Here is a 16119-nt window from a genome sequence, read left to right on the forward strand (position 1 = left end):
AAGTGCCGCACTCAGCATGCCAATTTATAAAAAAAAAAATTTAAAAGGTGATAGAACGTCGCCATTGTGCAGTGAGTGCTGTGAGGGAAGGGGACGGCCACTAAAAGTTAGAGCGGCATAGCGCTCTATACGAAAAGCAGTCACCATTGTCCGGTGTGGGTGCTGCAAATACAAAAAAAAAAGCATTGGCATAGCCAATAGGTCTCGCTTTTGGGACCTTATAAGTGTTTAGTTATGCAGCACAATATCCTTGGTGCAACAACATCAACAGTTGCATGGCTAAACACTTAAAAGGTCCCAAAGGCCAGACCTATTGGCTATGCCAAAGCTTGTTCTGTAAGGCTCCCAAGCCCTCTTCAGCCATTGGCTAACTTCACCGTGAGCATGTTATGCTTAAAAAAAGCTAAGCAGGACAGGTAAGGGTGGGGGCTGGAGTAAATGAACCTGGGGCAATACAGAGAGCACGGAAGAGGGATGCAAAGGGGACGCAGCACACACAAGGGATAGAGGCTGAGTGACTGAGGCGCAAAAGTGAAAGCAGGCTGGCGAGTGGTGTGCGATGTGCGCGCACCATGACGAGAGAGGAAAGCCATATGGCGCCTCTGCTCGTCATTGTGCGCGTAACCGCACGCACGTCGCCAGTGCACGTGCCAGTGGCCTGAAGCGCTTCCCCAAAAAGGATTAAAAACATTTAACATGTAACATTCTACCATAGGTGCCTGTTGAAACATGTCTATTTCGTTAGACATGGATAAATGTGGCACTGAAGCACAGTACACGTATTCCCTGAGTAGCTCTGTAAACGAGTTGTGTGTGTGAGTTTGTTTGTTGTCCATCACATGTCACAGTCAAATGCTCCCTTCCTGTACCTCTTCCTGTGTTTTACTTCAATTTACAACTGAGTGAGAACTCATAAAATAAGTGTGTTTTACTTCGACAGCCAATTCCAGCTAATGAAAGCTTCCCAGCAAAACAACCCAGCGTGCTGCTCTGCATGGAAGGTGCGCCGACAACAAAGCACTTTGTCAAATAGCACGTCTCACGATGTAAATACACATGCCTCTGCTAGCGAATGCTATAACATGTAGATTAGTGGCGACAGACAAAGGGAGCATTCTTGTCACAGACCTGGTGCGACTGCAGTGGCGTCCCGACCGGAAACATGAACCCACACAGACACAAACAGTTTTGTTTTGTTGAACAAGGACTGCCTTTTTCATTACAGAGACACACAGTGGCCCTAGAAGCCACTCGTTGTCGAACCACGACAATACACAGCTCTTCAAGTTCACTGAATTCTGGACATTTTTGAACTGCGCGGTGACTCTGAGCGTCTTTCTCGGGTGTCCTCTTCCGGAAAGTCTGAGCTATCTGCAGCTGTGGAGAAAGAAGAGAGGGCAGGCCGCGAATCCTTCAATCGTCTTGTCTGCTAATGAAGCCTGGTGACTGGTTGGCAGATGCCAAGAGCAGTAGCGCTGGTGTCAGAAAAGTGTGACGCGGGACGGGAGAGGGGTGGGGAAGGGGCGGAAACAGTAACACAACAAAGGAGGTGGTAAACAAGACAAGCCCGGCGGAGCGTGGCGCGCGCGCGCTTGGGTGCGGGGGAGCGGACCCTTTGAAGTGCTCCCAAAAAGCGGAGTGCATGGCGGCACCAAGCGCGTGATTGTGCGCGTGCTAGCAATGCAATCTGCTTTTTGGGAGCACTTTGAAATGCCCTTTTACAATAGTCTCGCTTTGCGATCGCTTACGCGATAGCAAGGCGAGACCTAAAAAAGAGGCGCAGTTACTGCCAGCCTTGCTTCTCGGAAGCAATGACTACAAGTACAAAGTGCGTCTTTACGCACAGCTTGCAGGTTTTCCCCCCAATTTTTTTTATAAAGTGGGAGTATGAGGCTCTGTATGTGTTGGTGTCTGGCTGACGGGCATGAGTCAAGGTTCCGAGCAGTAACTATTTCGTTCCTGTTCTTCTGCATTTATGGCATCTTGACTCTAGACCTCTGATTTTTGCGAATGTTTTTAGTAAAGAAATCATGGAGCAGAAGGGCGAGAGTCCTGAATTTTATCTTACTTTGTGTCCAGAGAGTCAGTACAGCCCTCGCCACGCCTAGACCACAAAAGCCACACCAAGGAAGGCTACTCTGTCTGCTTTGGGGCAAGCCCTGCCCGGAAGCCTTGGCAAGCATTCTTCTTCCTAAAAGAGAGCTAGAATTACCCATTAGCATCCAGAGTGTAGGGGGAGTTCTCCTTGGCACGGTCGCTGCACAAGACCTGATCACCTACGGGAAATGAGGAGCTATGGCACTATATGTAAATGCACCAATCTGGTAGAGTGAGGGAGGGAGGGAGCGTTGACTGAGACGCTGTGAGTGAAATGATGGGAGCCTTCAACTTGCTTGCCAGAACACGTTCAGGCAAAGTTACCCACCCCAACGCCCTGCTTCAGCCATTAATACCCTTGCAGAAGCTATGCACCCAACTATCAAACTTCTTTGATGCCAACATAAAAACATTGTCGACTCCCTTCATTCTGTGATTCTCCACGGTTAATAATGGACCCATATCCCTGCAGGAGGTTCAGCTTAGCCCCTGCTGTCACTCTTTGCAGGAGTTCGCTCCTATATCTCTGGAGGAGTCTGGCCACACCCATAGAGCTTGAAAATCTGGGCCCCTTGACAACCCGTGTCCTCCTCTCATTCTTTTTTACAACAGCACTATAATCAACCCCGCCTAAATCAGCTCTTAAACCAGTCCATTTTCACTGCCACCGTTCCCAGCTGCTGGAAACAGGCCAAATTAATCCTTCTAAAAAAGCAGGCAGCTGACAAATCCAACCTTTCTAACTGCAGACTGATCTCTCTGCTGCCAGTCTTTTCCAAGATATTAAGAGGAGTTTATTGATAGGCAACTCCGTTTTTTTTTATTTATTAAGGGCAGAACAAGCTGTTAGACCCCTTCCAGTTGAGCTTTCGCCCTGGTTCAGCAACGAGACCACTCTGCTGGAGGTAGCAGACACCATTCAGATAGCAGTGGAGCAGAGGAGGCAGGTGGCCCTGCTAATCCTGGATCTATGCGCAGCTTTGGTCACGGTCTCACTCCCTATACTTCAACAGCACCTCGTGAGATAGGGGTCTGTGGCCCTGCTTAGGCCCGGTGCAGCTGGATTTCAATCGGTATGGATGGCTCCATTTACCTCGGAACCTAAATCCCTAGGCCGATTTTTACACCAGAAGTCAATACAGGACCGGATTTACTACCCAGCGCGAGGACGCTCATTGCATAGCTGTTAAGGATTACAAATTGCCAAAATAGATAGATAGTTCTCTAACGATCCTACTCCACTTTTAAATCACAAACATTCCCATTGGAACACCAATCTCAGAAATGAAAAAGAAAAGAAAAAAAATCAGAAAGAGCTGTTACATCATTATAGTGACACGAGGTCCAAGGGGTGTGACAGCCCGTTTACACTGCAGTTAAGTTCCTCCCTTCCTCTAAATGGGTCGTGGCTCTGGCAGCACAGTCGGCGAGCAGTTTCTCATTGCCCCCTCATCTCTGTAGGAAATCCTCTATTGCTCCTTCTCCCCTGTGCCCAGTCCCATGGCTTGGACCTCCGTTTACATGGTAGGTGTCTTTGAGAGGGCCAAACTTGGTACACGAATTACCTATTTTACCCTTTATCTTTGTTTCTGTATCCCCCTTTTTTCCCTTGACTGTTCTGGACTATTTTGTAGTGTGTTATCCTCTCTCGCAAGTACACCAAGTCCATTTTCTGCTCTGGTCTGGGGCTTCGCACTAGGTAGCTTAGCAAACGGACACCTAGGCACAACGTCCATGAATCTGGTCAGTCTTTTTCTTTTTTAACACAAATCTAACTTGATTCGTGAGCCCTCCTCATATGTTGTTCAAATGACTAGTACACTATTCATCTCATTCAGCGCATCCAGGTAAAATGCGGAGAGGTTAAGAGCGTCTTCCAATGGCTTCTCCCAAGTTTGGGACTGTTGGGCCATGGAAGATCATTGAGCTAAAACCTCTACTCCATCTTCCTCTCAAGACTATGTTCTGTTAAATTCCCTCCTTCACTGCACCTAATAGTTATATTCATTTCACAGCATTTCCCTCCTCCTGACAACTACTACGACTGTTCTGGATAACCCCTTTGTTTAATCCACTCTGCGGTTCCTGAGTGTATTACATACAGTATAAATCCAGGCTACCCGTAACTAGTGCATTCCTGTGGGTGCTTCTCCATCGATCATCCCGCACAAGAAGCTCCCCTTAGTCCCACTCGGGGGTCGTAGGCAGGAGCGCAGGCACGTGAGTGTCAGAGCACGGCAACTGGATCACAACGAGATGAGAAGTGCACTTCAAAACTAATCAGGCAAAATGCTTCCCACATGAGCCACACTTATAACCTTCAGCCTTCAAACCATACAAAGTATTGCAATGCTAATGCACTCCGTCCCTCATTTCTCTTTATTTCACCACACCTTCATGCAGTGACCGATGCCGGGAAAAGAACTGATCCTCACATCCAACACCAGAAGCTTTGCACACAGGCCAGCCTGAATTTCAATAGGCTTACAACTAAGAACTCCCCATGATGTAGTGTGCTACTCTTCTACTACGAGTGACATCACACCTTTACGCAGTGACTTATGTTGGGAAAAGAGAACAACTCTGATCATCACACTCAACACCAGAAGCTTTGCACACAGGCCAGTCTAAATTTCAATATGCTTCCAATCAAGAACTCCCCATGGTGTAGCGTGCTACTATACTACTGCGAGGGACATCGGGGTATGAAGAAGGCAACTACAATACAATAATTGCTTTAAACAAAAAAAAAAACCTGGGTTTGGAAAGTGGCCAGGCACGAACATTTAAGTAGGACATGCCACGTTTCCTTTTGACTCCTCAGGAATGGAGGTTCAGGGGCTCCCAGAGAATGTAGCACCCAGTCCCCTGCCTCTTCAATCCCCTTGTGAATGCACGGCTAAAGATCACCACATTGAGTAGCCACCCTCCCCCTAACCCCCCAAATCATTTGGAATGAAGAAAAACATCTCTGGATTTCCAGTAGAGTTGTGTGTGTATAATCACAATCTGCAAGTGCTCAGGGACCCTAGAATTGAAACAAAGGAGTGATTTTGTCGTCTGACAACTTTTCAGGAGTGAGAGGACATAAATATTAATTCCTCACTCAGTTATGGAATCCTTGAACAGGCGCACGTCAGGAAACTCTACAGGGCGTTTCCAGTGGATGATTTATTAGGCAGGTGCTGCATGTCGCTGGTTGAGCAATGTCTTTTTTTTTTTTTTTTTTTTACACAATCATCACTTAGGCACGCATCCATCTCGGCATCAAGCCGATTTCTAATTACTTTTTTGATGTCATGATAGAAACTTCTTCGCAAATAGTTTGGAAACTTCTCAAGAATGGGTTTGTGATGAAACTAGACCATGATGAAATGTTGTGATCCCGTTTTAAGGACTATCATTCCCTTTTTAAAAACATATAAAGTAACAAAGACTTAGAACATTAAGACAAAATAGGAATTTCCCACTACCATCAACTATACTTCCATTGCAACAACTTCACAGCTTGTCCACATTCTACGGTTCTGAATTGAGGATAGGTCACGGTAAAAAGGAATAATCCACTTCCACAATGAGATATGTAGCATATACTACACCACAGCTATGACCGCCTTCAGCAAATATCTAATTCCTCACAAATATCTAAGGACTCTAATTTACAAAATGCACAGGTGGGAATCTGGTTTCAAAACACGATCAATAATCAAAATGCAGGAAAACTCATGAATCGCAACAGAACATCGAAGAATATCAGATTGAATTGTGGGGGTAGGTCGAGTAGATTCAAATACCAGGATTATATATATGCCATAAAAAGGAGATTGAAGCGTATTCATACGATTCATGATGAAAATATCAGGATCATAAACTCGATTAAGTCATAGTGAGCAAGGAGTTTCAATACAACTTCTAAATACAATTCCTTTACCATTTAATGGTATCCAACCATATTAACCTTACCCTATTATTAATCCCAAAATCCTAGGCTCTGCCACAATGTATCTACTTACAACCTTCACAAAAATCTAATCATTCAAGACACTTGTATCACAATAATACTAGAAGATAACCCCAGAATAGCCAATTGCACAAGACCTTCACACAGCAGTGAATCACTGACGGCGTACCTTCTGATTACATCAGTTACTCAAAACATCAATAACACAAGACTGTCCCACTGCAATTAATTATTAAAACCAACCTAATATGTTAAACCATTTAAGTTTCCTCCTTTATGACAAAAATGGCAATAACATTCTCCTGTATCCAATCGCCCCAGTCCCTGCAACCACATTGGCATAGCAAATAATATCACTACATTCGCTTAAACCATCCTTCTGCAGTGTGCAAACACTGACGACCCCTGCTATGCAAATCACGGAGGACCTCACCACTGCAATTAAATAGACAAGCTGTTCCCACAGTGCCAGTCAACAACCCCTGCTGCATCTTACTTATATACTGTAAAGTCACGGGACTGTCACACAGTGGAAATACAAGGGGGATTTATGAAAGTATCCCCAGTGATGACTTCAAATGTGACCAAAGGTGCGAAGCGCCCTTAAAGACCCCTGAGATGAATGGGAAGGGAGGGACAGCAGTGGCTTACGGTTGGTTGTGTAACCAGGTATTGATATTGCATCGATAATCCCTCACAGACCAATGGGTGTATGTGTGAAACCAAACTAAATAGCAAAACAGCATAAAACCATAAAGTCCCTCAACCAGCCATTAACTTCACATCGTAGCACACATCGGCGCTTTATTCTGCCTCTGCTCTTTAATTCAATTACTTAGCCATGCCAGTATCTAATCGCTATCCAACGATCCAATTACTCATGTAGGGTAATCCCTCCTCTAATAAAACGAGGCAAATTTTTTTAAAAAGGCATTAAAAGTGGAATTTATCAAGCAGGATTGTTTCCAGCCTCTTTCACGTGTCCAGTCTCCCAACACTGTGCAATGAATAATGCGACCAACTATTCTCATGATCTGCAGCCCACCTGTCTCGCTGCAGTTTCCATTGTTCAACCTCTTTCTGAGTTGTGTCCGCTGATCTAACTACCCCACAGAACTGCCACTCCTCCTGAGCACCATCAATGAGACTGACATCCTTCGGTCTCTCCTCAAGCATTTTAGGGCCCGCGCAGATCAGTGCTCTACCTGACCTCCATTAAATAACTACAGACACAAGCGGTACCCTGAAGAAGAACTCCCTTCTGAGTTACAATGCATAGAGCTTGAAGCCAACTCTCCGGCCAGGAGACTGCCTAATGTGGTTCTACTTACCCTTGCTCCCCAGGTCTGCCTCTCCTCGCCAACTGAAGAGACCCCCTATTCCTTGGTGAAGTGGGCACTGCCTCCCTGTGAGTGTGGCAGGTCTAATTGGGTCTTCAGTTTGTAGCTCCATGTCCTTCCTCGAGTGGCTCCTAAGGTCTTCTGTCCGCTCTCCACTCCTCATTTATTTCACACATCCTCCCCTCCCATCTCCTTTCTCACACTTGTCCATAGCACAGCCTGTAATCAGCACAAAGGGTGGAGCGCGACACGCGCTGACGCGTTGCCCTGAAACCGCAGACTTCCCCACAAGATGAAATGAAGAGGAGCGGCTGGCTCTATCGTGTCAGAACAGGCCGTCCGATTTCAATTAGAGTCTGAACGATACAGGGTGAGGTGGAGGTGAGGTGTGTGTGAGGGAGAGCCAGGTGAAGAGAAAACAGTGTTCATGCTGCAACAGCCTGGCCAATTCCCAGACGAGCTGCAACCCCAGTTTCACCAGGGAAGAGGTGAGTACCTGGGGCGAGCCTAGTTTTTTAATCACACACATGGATGTTTGCAGGCTTTTACAGAAAAGAGAAATGGCGAAAGTGGAGAGTGGTACAGACAAGAGAAGAGAATTCTGGAAAAAGCCATTAGAAGAGATAGAAAGGCTCAGCAAAAATATGCTCAAACACGACTTGGAACTGTGTTCTGGTGAAGGATGCAATTGTACTAAGGACACATTTTCTGTGTTGCTGAGGGTGAAAAGGTTGGACTTTGCTGCTAGAAGGTGATTTGGACAATCAGTGTCTTCTAGACGTACAAGAATGCCAACTTACTCCTACTTTACAAGTTAGGACAAACCTATAGACCAGCAGTTCTTAGCGTTTTGATTATTGTGGACTCCCAATGAATCACTACAGGAAACCGGGGACCCCCGCCTAAACAATTTCTAAGATATGAAGAACAAAATACACAAAATGTATACATCAAACAAGTTACAACATTTATATAAAAATAGGAATTTTAATGGGACAGTTGGAACGTTCCAATATGTGGCCTCGTCTCTAAAAGAGGAAGCAATGTGCTAGACTCTACCCATCACTTTGTCTTTTATCTCCTAATTCATGCTCTCTTTTTGGCAGTACATAGCAGGTCTTCAATGGAGGACACCTATCACCCAGATTAGATTCTGCTGCTGTACTTGAGCTGCTACCATGAATCAAGCTAAGGATTCCCCCTGATTTTTTTTAAGCTACAATTTAAGATTCCTTCACTTTTATAGAGATTTTTTACATTTTCAATTTTTAATGTTATTACACATTGGATTATTCGGCTATGATTATTTAATTGTGAACCTTAGGTTAAGAACCGCTACTCTAGATACTGGATTCTGGAAGAACATTGCTGCTGTGACCTTGAGAAGAGGCAGCTGGGCAAGATCTACCTGCAGAAGGCACAGTTCACTGAAAAAAAATAACCCACCAGTAGCCATAAAGGCAGAGTCTCACACCCCAGATTAGTAAACGAAAGCAACCGAGTGAGCATAGCTTTGAGACCTGCAGATGCACATTCCAGGACCCAGTATGGCGAGACAGCATCATCCCAGCCCGCCCAGTCACAGTACCGACTGCTCGGGATGAATACATCCCATAGGTTTCAAGCCTTGAGAGCCACGGGGGTTTCTGCTCCACTCCTGACCTTGTGATAGTAGTTCACTGGTGCCCTGATTCCAAGCCTTACCATTTTGGCGCTACATGGGCTTAAAGTATTAGTCTGCTCCAAATCCTAGTTCCCAGTTCTTAATGATGGCTGCCCAGTAACTCCCTACCTAGGCCGAGATGCTTTCTTCAATTGGACTTTGGCCTAGTCTGGGCCTCGCTCCAGTTTAAGCAGTAGGTATTTTGCACTTTACGGGTTTTCACGGCTTTGCTGGCTACTCATCAATACTCTCCGAGTTGCTCTACCTGCACCCTGGGTTGTCAAGCTGAGACTTGTATAAGCACTTTGAATGAGTTTTTATTCGCATCTCTGCCACAGACTGTGCAGTTTGGGGTCTATTTAAACACTCTAGTTTTGCCACCTTTGAATGATCTGTTGAGTTTTGACTGCTGTTTGCGAGTCTCTAACCTGTTCCACCTCCTAGCTTATGCAATTAAACCCGGCCGGAGGAGTTTTTAAAAGGTATTCACTGCTCAAGATGAAACGACAGAAATGTCCGCAGTAGGCGTCGACCGTGTGCGTCAATCGATCTGGCAGCACTCAAAAGCAGAAAGAAGAAAGGGTGAAAAGGCGATGGATGCGCCCCAGGTTCAAAGTGTCAGCCAGCAGCAGAGGTCCCACACCCAAGATCTCTTCTGCAGAGCGCAGGCGAGGCGGGAGCCGAGGGGACAGCCCGCAGGGTCCATCCCAGCACGACCAATGCGTGTTACAGGGCCGAGACGGTGAGGCACAGACTTCAAAGCGTGAGCCGGGTCGGGGGAGGATTAGAATACCGGGTGCAGCCCTCCCTGCCGCTTCTAGAAGTTGTACTTACCACGGGCTATTCTGCAGTCACAAGAAAGAATGAATCCCGATCGTTGCAAGCACAGGGCACGTGCTCACTCTGAAACGGCCCGACCATGGCATTTCATTCTGAGCTGCTCCCCGTGGGGCGCATCAGACCCCCTCACTAGTCTCAGACTTAAGTCATATCTCTTTAGTGATTCAACCTTTTCTTCCAGCGACCCCCTTGAGGCCTTCCGCCTAACAGCCGTGCAGGGCCATGCACTGTGTTTCGTCACATCAACTTAAAGGCGCTCTATGAAAACTCACAGGACTTCGAACCACTACAGGCCAGTGAATCGGGTGAAGAACCCCTCCGAACACGTAAGGACACCGGACCGGGATAGGAGTGAAACAGTCATTCACAAAACTTGCTCCCAGCACGTGTTTTGCAAGAAGCGCTCAGTTAGATATCCAGGCTGGTATAATGTGGAACTTCCCTGTCAATCAAAACGGTGTGAGCGAGTCCTGTGTCATCCACCTAGAATTTCTTCAAAATAAAAGAGAACCATGTCTCAATAAGGGAAGGGGATGAGAAAGTTAAAGAGGAAGAAAAAGACAGTGGGAAACGAAGCATGGGCTAGGAGTGAAAGGAGAGAAACATTTTGTGCATACAACATTTCCTGGTAATTTTTGTTCAGGTCCTAGGGTCAGTACTTGAAATGGAAAAATAGAAGTTCCATTTCTGAGAATTGCCGGCACTCTCCAATTAAAGTATTAGGTTTCTCTTAAGAAGTGTAGGTACGCTCCGTCTCAAAATAAACAAGCACTTGCAATGCAATAGGTCTCGCATTGGTGGAAGTTAGAGCTACTGGCGATGTAAATGGCAATGTTTCATACTTATGTTTTTTTTCTGCAGACGAGTGGTTGGGTATGCATGAGCTGTTTGATGTTTACAATCAGCAGGTTTGAAAACATCTAAACAAAAAGCAAGCTAATAAAGAGGAAGGATCAGGAGGCAGAAAGTGAAACCAAAAAACCTGGATTAATCACAGCTTCCCAGCTTGAGTAAATTGTGTGATATGAAGCAAATATTTTATTTTACTGATAACACCCAAACCTGGCTGCAGCAGCAGCTGGACAGGTGGCATTTGTAGAGCGGGTGAGGTGGTTACTCCTCTAACGAAATACAGACTGCAATCACATTCCTCAAAATGAGAGCTAGTTCTATAAAGAATAATAAAGACACCGCTTTTGTCGAGGGGATGGGGAGAAACAGACCAGTGGCAGCTGGTGAATTTTCTAAGTGGTGTGGCGAAAACATGCATCATGAATTGCACTGAGCGAGGAAATATGAGCTGGTCTATCTCTCCCATTTGGAAGTAGAGAGGCTTCTGGCATTTATCTGCACAGTGGCACCAGTGGCCAAACGTACTATACGCCTAACTGCAAATGTGTTTCAACTGCACCCAATTTCTCTCTCCCGCAGATGCATCTCTTTAGTAACGCTATGATGCCTTTGTGGCCTCGTTTGCACTATAGAATACTGTATACAGTTTACCCATTCAGCCTACTGGCTAAAAGCTCAGAGAAACCCGCACTGGTTTCTGTGACAGGCGAGACCCAGGGACACCAGACTCTGGAGCCTGGGGACGACGAGAAAACATAAATTGACAAAATGTTTCATATCTGATCTAGTAGACAAAGCCAACAGCTTTGGCAGGGGGAGACTGTTCAGCGAGATTTGTTAAGAGCCATGGCCGAGAGTCACTGTGTACAGAGCCATTAAGTGCACCAAGAACATTGGACAGCGAGTGCAACGTCTGCTGCGCCACAGGAAGGAGAATGTGCAAAGATATCACCAGGAAAGGCAACACTGTAATAGTAAAGCAAGTATTATAGAACACCAAAAAGAGAGGGAGTTCAATCGCAAATACAACAGGTGGAATCAGATTAACAGAATTTGCATGAGCTTCATCTAGAAATAATTGTACTTCTTTAAAGCGTAAACTTGACCGTATATATTGTAGCGCTTTAAATGAGCACCAGTTACATTATGGAGAGTTTCAGACACTGGTAGATTACGTGATTTGCCCAGAATCAAAGGCTGTTGAGGCTACGCCTCAGACTAGAACCTCGGTCCCCGGTTTCAAAGTCGGCAGGTCTGGCCATAAGGCCACAATCTCTACCTGTATGAAATAAACATAAGCCAGTATTACTTACTTTATTGCCTACTACATTAGAATATGTAATCCTTCCACTTAAAGCTTTATAACTCAGGCCATGAGAGAGTCAATGTAAGTCACTAAGCAGCGTGGTTGCAATTGAAGACAGACTGATGCAAAGAAGGAAATTTCACAAGGCCGTGAGGAATGATGGCATCACGCGGGGCTTCCATATTCAGCGTCCTCTGAAACCGAAACTCCTGTGACACTAGAATTCACTCTGCTGCAGTCCCTCTGTTATGATAACTAAGGGCTGTAAAAAGGTAAGCCCAGACATGCGCCTTTCAGAGCCTCACTTTTGCTTACGATGCAATAATGAACAGAACAAGGTCAATTAATCAGGGATGGTTTACAGTGCTACCAATACAATACATTGTAAATGTATGCAATTTAGAGGGCCGGGCCGCAAAGCTATAAGGCAGAAGCCGCTGCTGAAACAAAAAATGGGGGGGGGGAATCAATACAAAGCTGAAAGAGGTCTCGACCTCGGAGGGTGGTGGGGTGGGCAAGTGGGATGGGCGAGATGGTGTTGGGCACAGCACGGGAAAAGGGGGAGAAGAATCATGGGCAAGCTGACAAAAAAATGAATGTTTCTGTGTGCAGTGAAACCAGTGCTCATGTAAATCGGTCGAGATCGCTTTCTATAAAACTGGAAAAAAAAGGGGAGAGGGGCAAATCAATACAAGGTGGAAAGAGGTCTCAACCTCGGAGGGCGGTGGGGGCGGGCAAGTGGGAGGGGTGAGATGGTGTTGGAAATGGCACTGGAGATGGGGGAGATGAGTTATTGGCAAGGTGACAAAATAAAACGTCTGAGAAGGGCCGCAAAGCTATAAGGCAGAAGCCGCTGCTGAAACAAAAAAATCAATGGCCATCTTGAAGTAGTCTTGCTTCCTTTGATGAAACAGAAATTACAAACATCTGTTTTTTAATCAGCGAGGGTGGTTTATTAAATGCATGTCATTCACAATAAACACTAACTCCACAATTAAAATGTGTGCAAGTTATTTGAATATCCCAGACATGATTGCAGCCCCTGGAAGCAAGACAACGGCAAGATAGTCTCTGTTGAAATTTATACGGCCAACGACTTGCTTAAATTCCCCGAGCTTTGCTTAGCGCGTACGTTGCCATGGGGTTTGAGCATCGGTAAAAAGGGTGGGGGGGGGGGGGAAACACACAGAAGTTTAATTGCTGGAGAAAATCTCTTCCTTTTATGTTGGCGGGAGGCGCATCACGTTAACATGGCGGCAACGGGGTCGCAAGTCGGCGACTGGCAGGAACTTGCGGATGGGCATGGTCTAGATGGCTGCAGAAATTGGCGAAGGCTGCTGCGACTGGCAGGAACTTGCGGATGGGCACGGTCTCAATGGCAACAGACATTGGCGAAAGCTGCTGTGCTCCGTATGATAACTATATTGTAGGCGGTATGCAGATTGGCTCAGGGCAGGTTTAGCTAGTTTGGCGGAGTGGGTAGCCCAATAGCAACACAGAGCCTGCTTCGAAGCACTGCAAAGCGTCTAGCATAGTCTGTGTGAGGATTGGTACGGCCGGGCTGATGCCACAGAGGGCTGGGGGAACACCGGCTAGTGCGGTGAAGATGAGCATGGGGCAGGTTATGAAGCTGCAAGGAGGTGATATGCGAGGCTTGGAAGGCAGCACACGGGGACTTGAGCCAAGCATAAGTACGTCTAATGGGAACTGGTACAGATAGCGGAAGAGGAAATACAGTCTGAACCCGCTTTTTTAATATTTACACAACACAAGCAAAGAAATGTTAATATGCTTACTGCGGTCAGAAGCATAGCTGCCGTCCCGGCACGGAACTCGAGCATGTTCCACGATGACGCGGTCACCACACAGGTCTTTACCATTGAGTTCGTAGACTGCATCACCTGCGTCGCGTAGATCATCAAACTCTACAAAGCCATAGCTTAAACGGACGGACCACCACTGGTTGTTTGTTGTAAACAAGAGGCAGGGAAAGCGATCTTTCGCGATCGCTATTGTAAAAAAAAAAAAAAAAAAACACCAGCGAGTGGTGCGCGCGCGCCACAGCGAGCCATGTGGTTTCAATTATCGCGCCCGTGTCTGGGCACGATAATTGAAACCACATGGCTGGCGGTGTGCGTAATAGACACCAAGAGGCCATGGGCAGAGCAATGCGCCCGCCTTTGGCCAATTGCGTGCGGTCTTTAATAAAAAGACGCACGCAAAGGCCAATAGCGTGGCCCAAAAGGAAAAGCACACGCACAAGCGTGTGCAATTCCTAGGGCGATTTTGAAACCCCGTACAAGAGGTCTCTCCCTGCGCAAGCAGTGCTGTGAACTGCAACGCTAGGCAGGAGACCTAAAAAGGACCGGCCCATTTAATACACGGTCTACGACTGGACTGCTGATGAGAATATACCTACCTGGGTGGACCTTCAGGCTTGCTGGGTGGGTGTTGGATTGATATGTCTGCAGTGATAAGGCTGCCTCTTGGTGGTGTGGTGCTGCAGAAGCCAGTTCAGACAAGACCACCCCTCCACAAGGGCAAGTACACAACAACTGCTCAACAGCAGCTGCGCCTAGGGCTGCCCCAGAGCAGCTGCAAGTCTGTCCGGAGGTCGCGTGCTGTTCTAGGAGATGAACGCACTAGCAATGCCAGGCCGGCTTCAACTTTTGGGCCTCGTCAGTGAAGTGCAGGTTGAGTTTAATGTCACTTGCATTTAGGGCGTCTCACTGAGAAAAACATTACAAAAACAAACAAAAAACTCTGGGTGAAATATTCAAATTGATCTCAAGCCTGATATTACTTGTGCTCCATTCTAGACATTCCCGTGTGCTCATTATACCACTCAGACAGAGACCAGCCAACTGGAAATGAGACTCGGTCCTGCTCCAATAGGAACATTACAGCCAAAATGGCTAGTCAAGTCCCCTTTAACCAGGAGCACACAAAATCCCAAACCAGCTTTGAGCTTGTTGGCTTCATTGTGAACAGGACCCAAGGTTGGGCCTACCTGCTGAGTTTAGGCCACATGCTTCCTATGCAATAGGATCCAAGCTGCACCTTGAACAGGGCCAATGGATTAAAACCAGTTCAGGGCTGCACATGTTCCTGTTTAAAGGGAAAGTGGCTTGGCAGTTCGGTCTACAGCCTTCCCATTGGAGCACGATCATGGCGGGCTCTTCTAGATTGGACTTCTGAGCAGCAGTGCTTGGTGAAGGTGTGTTCCGTTGCATGGCTTCTTTGCATTAGTCAAACAGATACAATCAGCTCAGGTCCTTGTACATCTCTTCAAAATAAGTTTGGATGAAACTGTACAGTTTTCCACGATACAGGATGCTTCAAAACAGGTGGAAAAGGGCAAAAGTGCCCCCCTCCTATAACCTCAGGATCACAGCTCAGACTGCATCCCAGCATCGGCAGAATGTGCTACTGCCGCATCTTAAGTTTCTCCTCGCCTATTCTGTGTCAGAGTTTATGTGAAACCCTTAAAAAGTGCTACACCCGGTACAGTGGCGTAGCGAAATTTGAGGAGGCCCCCCTGCAAGGTGCAGGGAGGGGCCCCCGCTCCGGATTTTATCAGGAGCTCTTGGACAAAGGTACTGTGCTGAGGGGGCCCCCTGCAGCTCAAGCCCCCCCCGCACCGCAGGGGTTGCAGGGGCCTGTGTTACGCCACTGACCCGGTATGTCTATTGAGGTAGGTGATAAAACCCTTCAATAAGAGAGAAGAGCTTAGCGTCAACTGGCCAAGAAAACCCACAGCGATCAAAACCTAGCATCCTCTAGAGGTGTAACAGAGGTGCGTATGGCAGCTCCGGGAATAGTCTAACTAAACAACTGAGTACGTTTACTCACAGTACATAAGGGATGCACTCACACCACGATCTAACTTAGAGCCTGGAACCTCACGAAAAAAAGCTATACACACCCTTGGTCCTTTTCATCACTTCTTGGTCTCTAGTTTGATTGTGACCTAGCCACAGGTGTGCAAAGAACAGGGGATGGTGAGCTTATCGGCAAGGTGCACCAGTGGTGATGGCTTTGAAGATGGTGCGGCTGATTT

General features: G+C 46.7%; 1 protein-coding gene across 8 annotated transcripts in view; it reads right to left on the reverse strand.

The window, feature by feature from the left end:
• The window catches only part of KIFC3 (kinesin family member C3), a 325817-nt gene that overhangs the window by 49139 nt on the left and 260559 nt on the right, over nt 1-16119 (reverse strand). Inside the window, exon 1 of one of the 8 annotated variants that reach the window (XM_085639128.1) lies at nt 7390-7574. The exons of the other annotated variants lie outside the window; for them this stretch is intronic. Coding sequence (XP_085495254.1) covers nt 7390-7561 — 172 coding nt within the window. The 5' untranslated portion in view covers nt 7562-7574. Of the gene's footprint in view, nt 1-7389; nt 7575-16119 lie in introns of those variants that run through there. 8 annotated transcript variants of the gene reach the window in all.

This window comes from Triturus cristatus, chromosome 12 (genome assembly GCF_964204655.1).
Source record: "Triturus cristatus chromosome 12, aTriCri1.1, whole genome shotgun sequence".
Taxonomy (NCBI): Eukaryota; Metazoa; Chordata; class Amphibia; order Caudata; family Salamandridae; genus Triturus; species Triturus cristatus.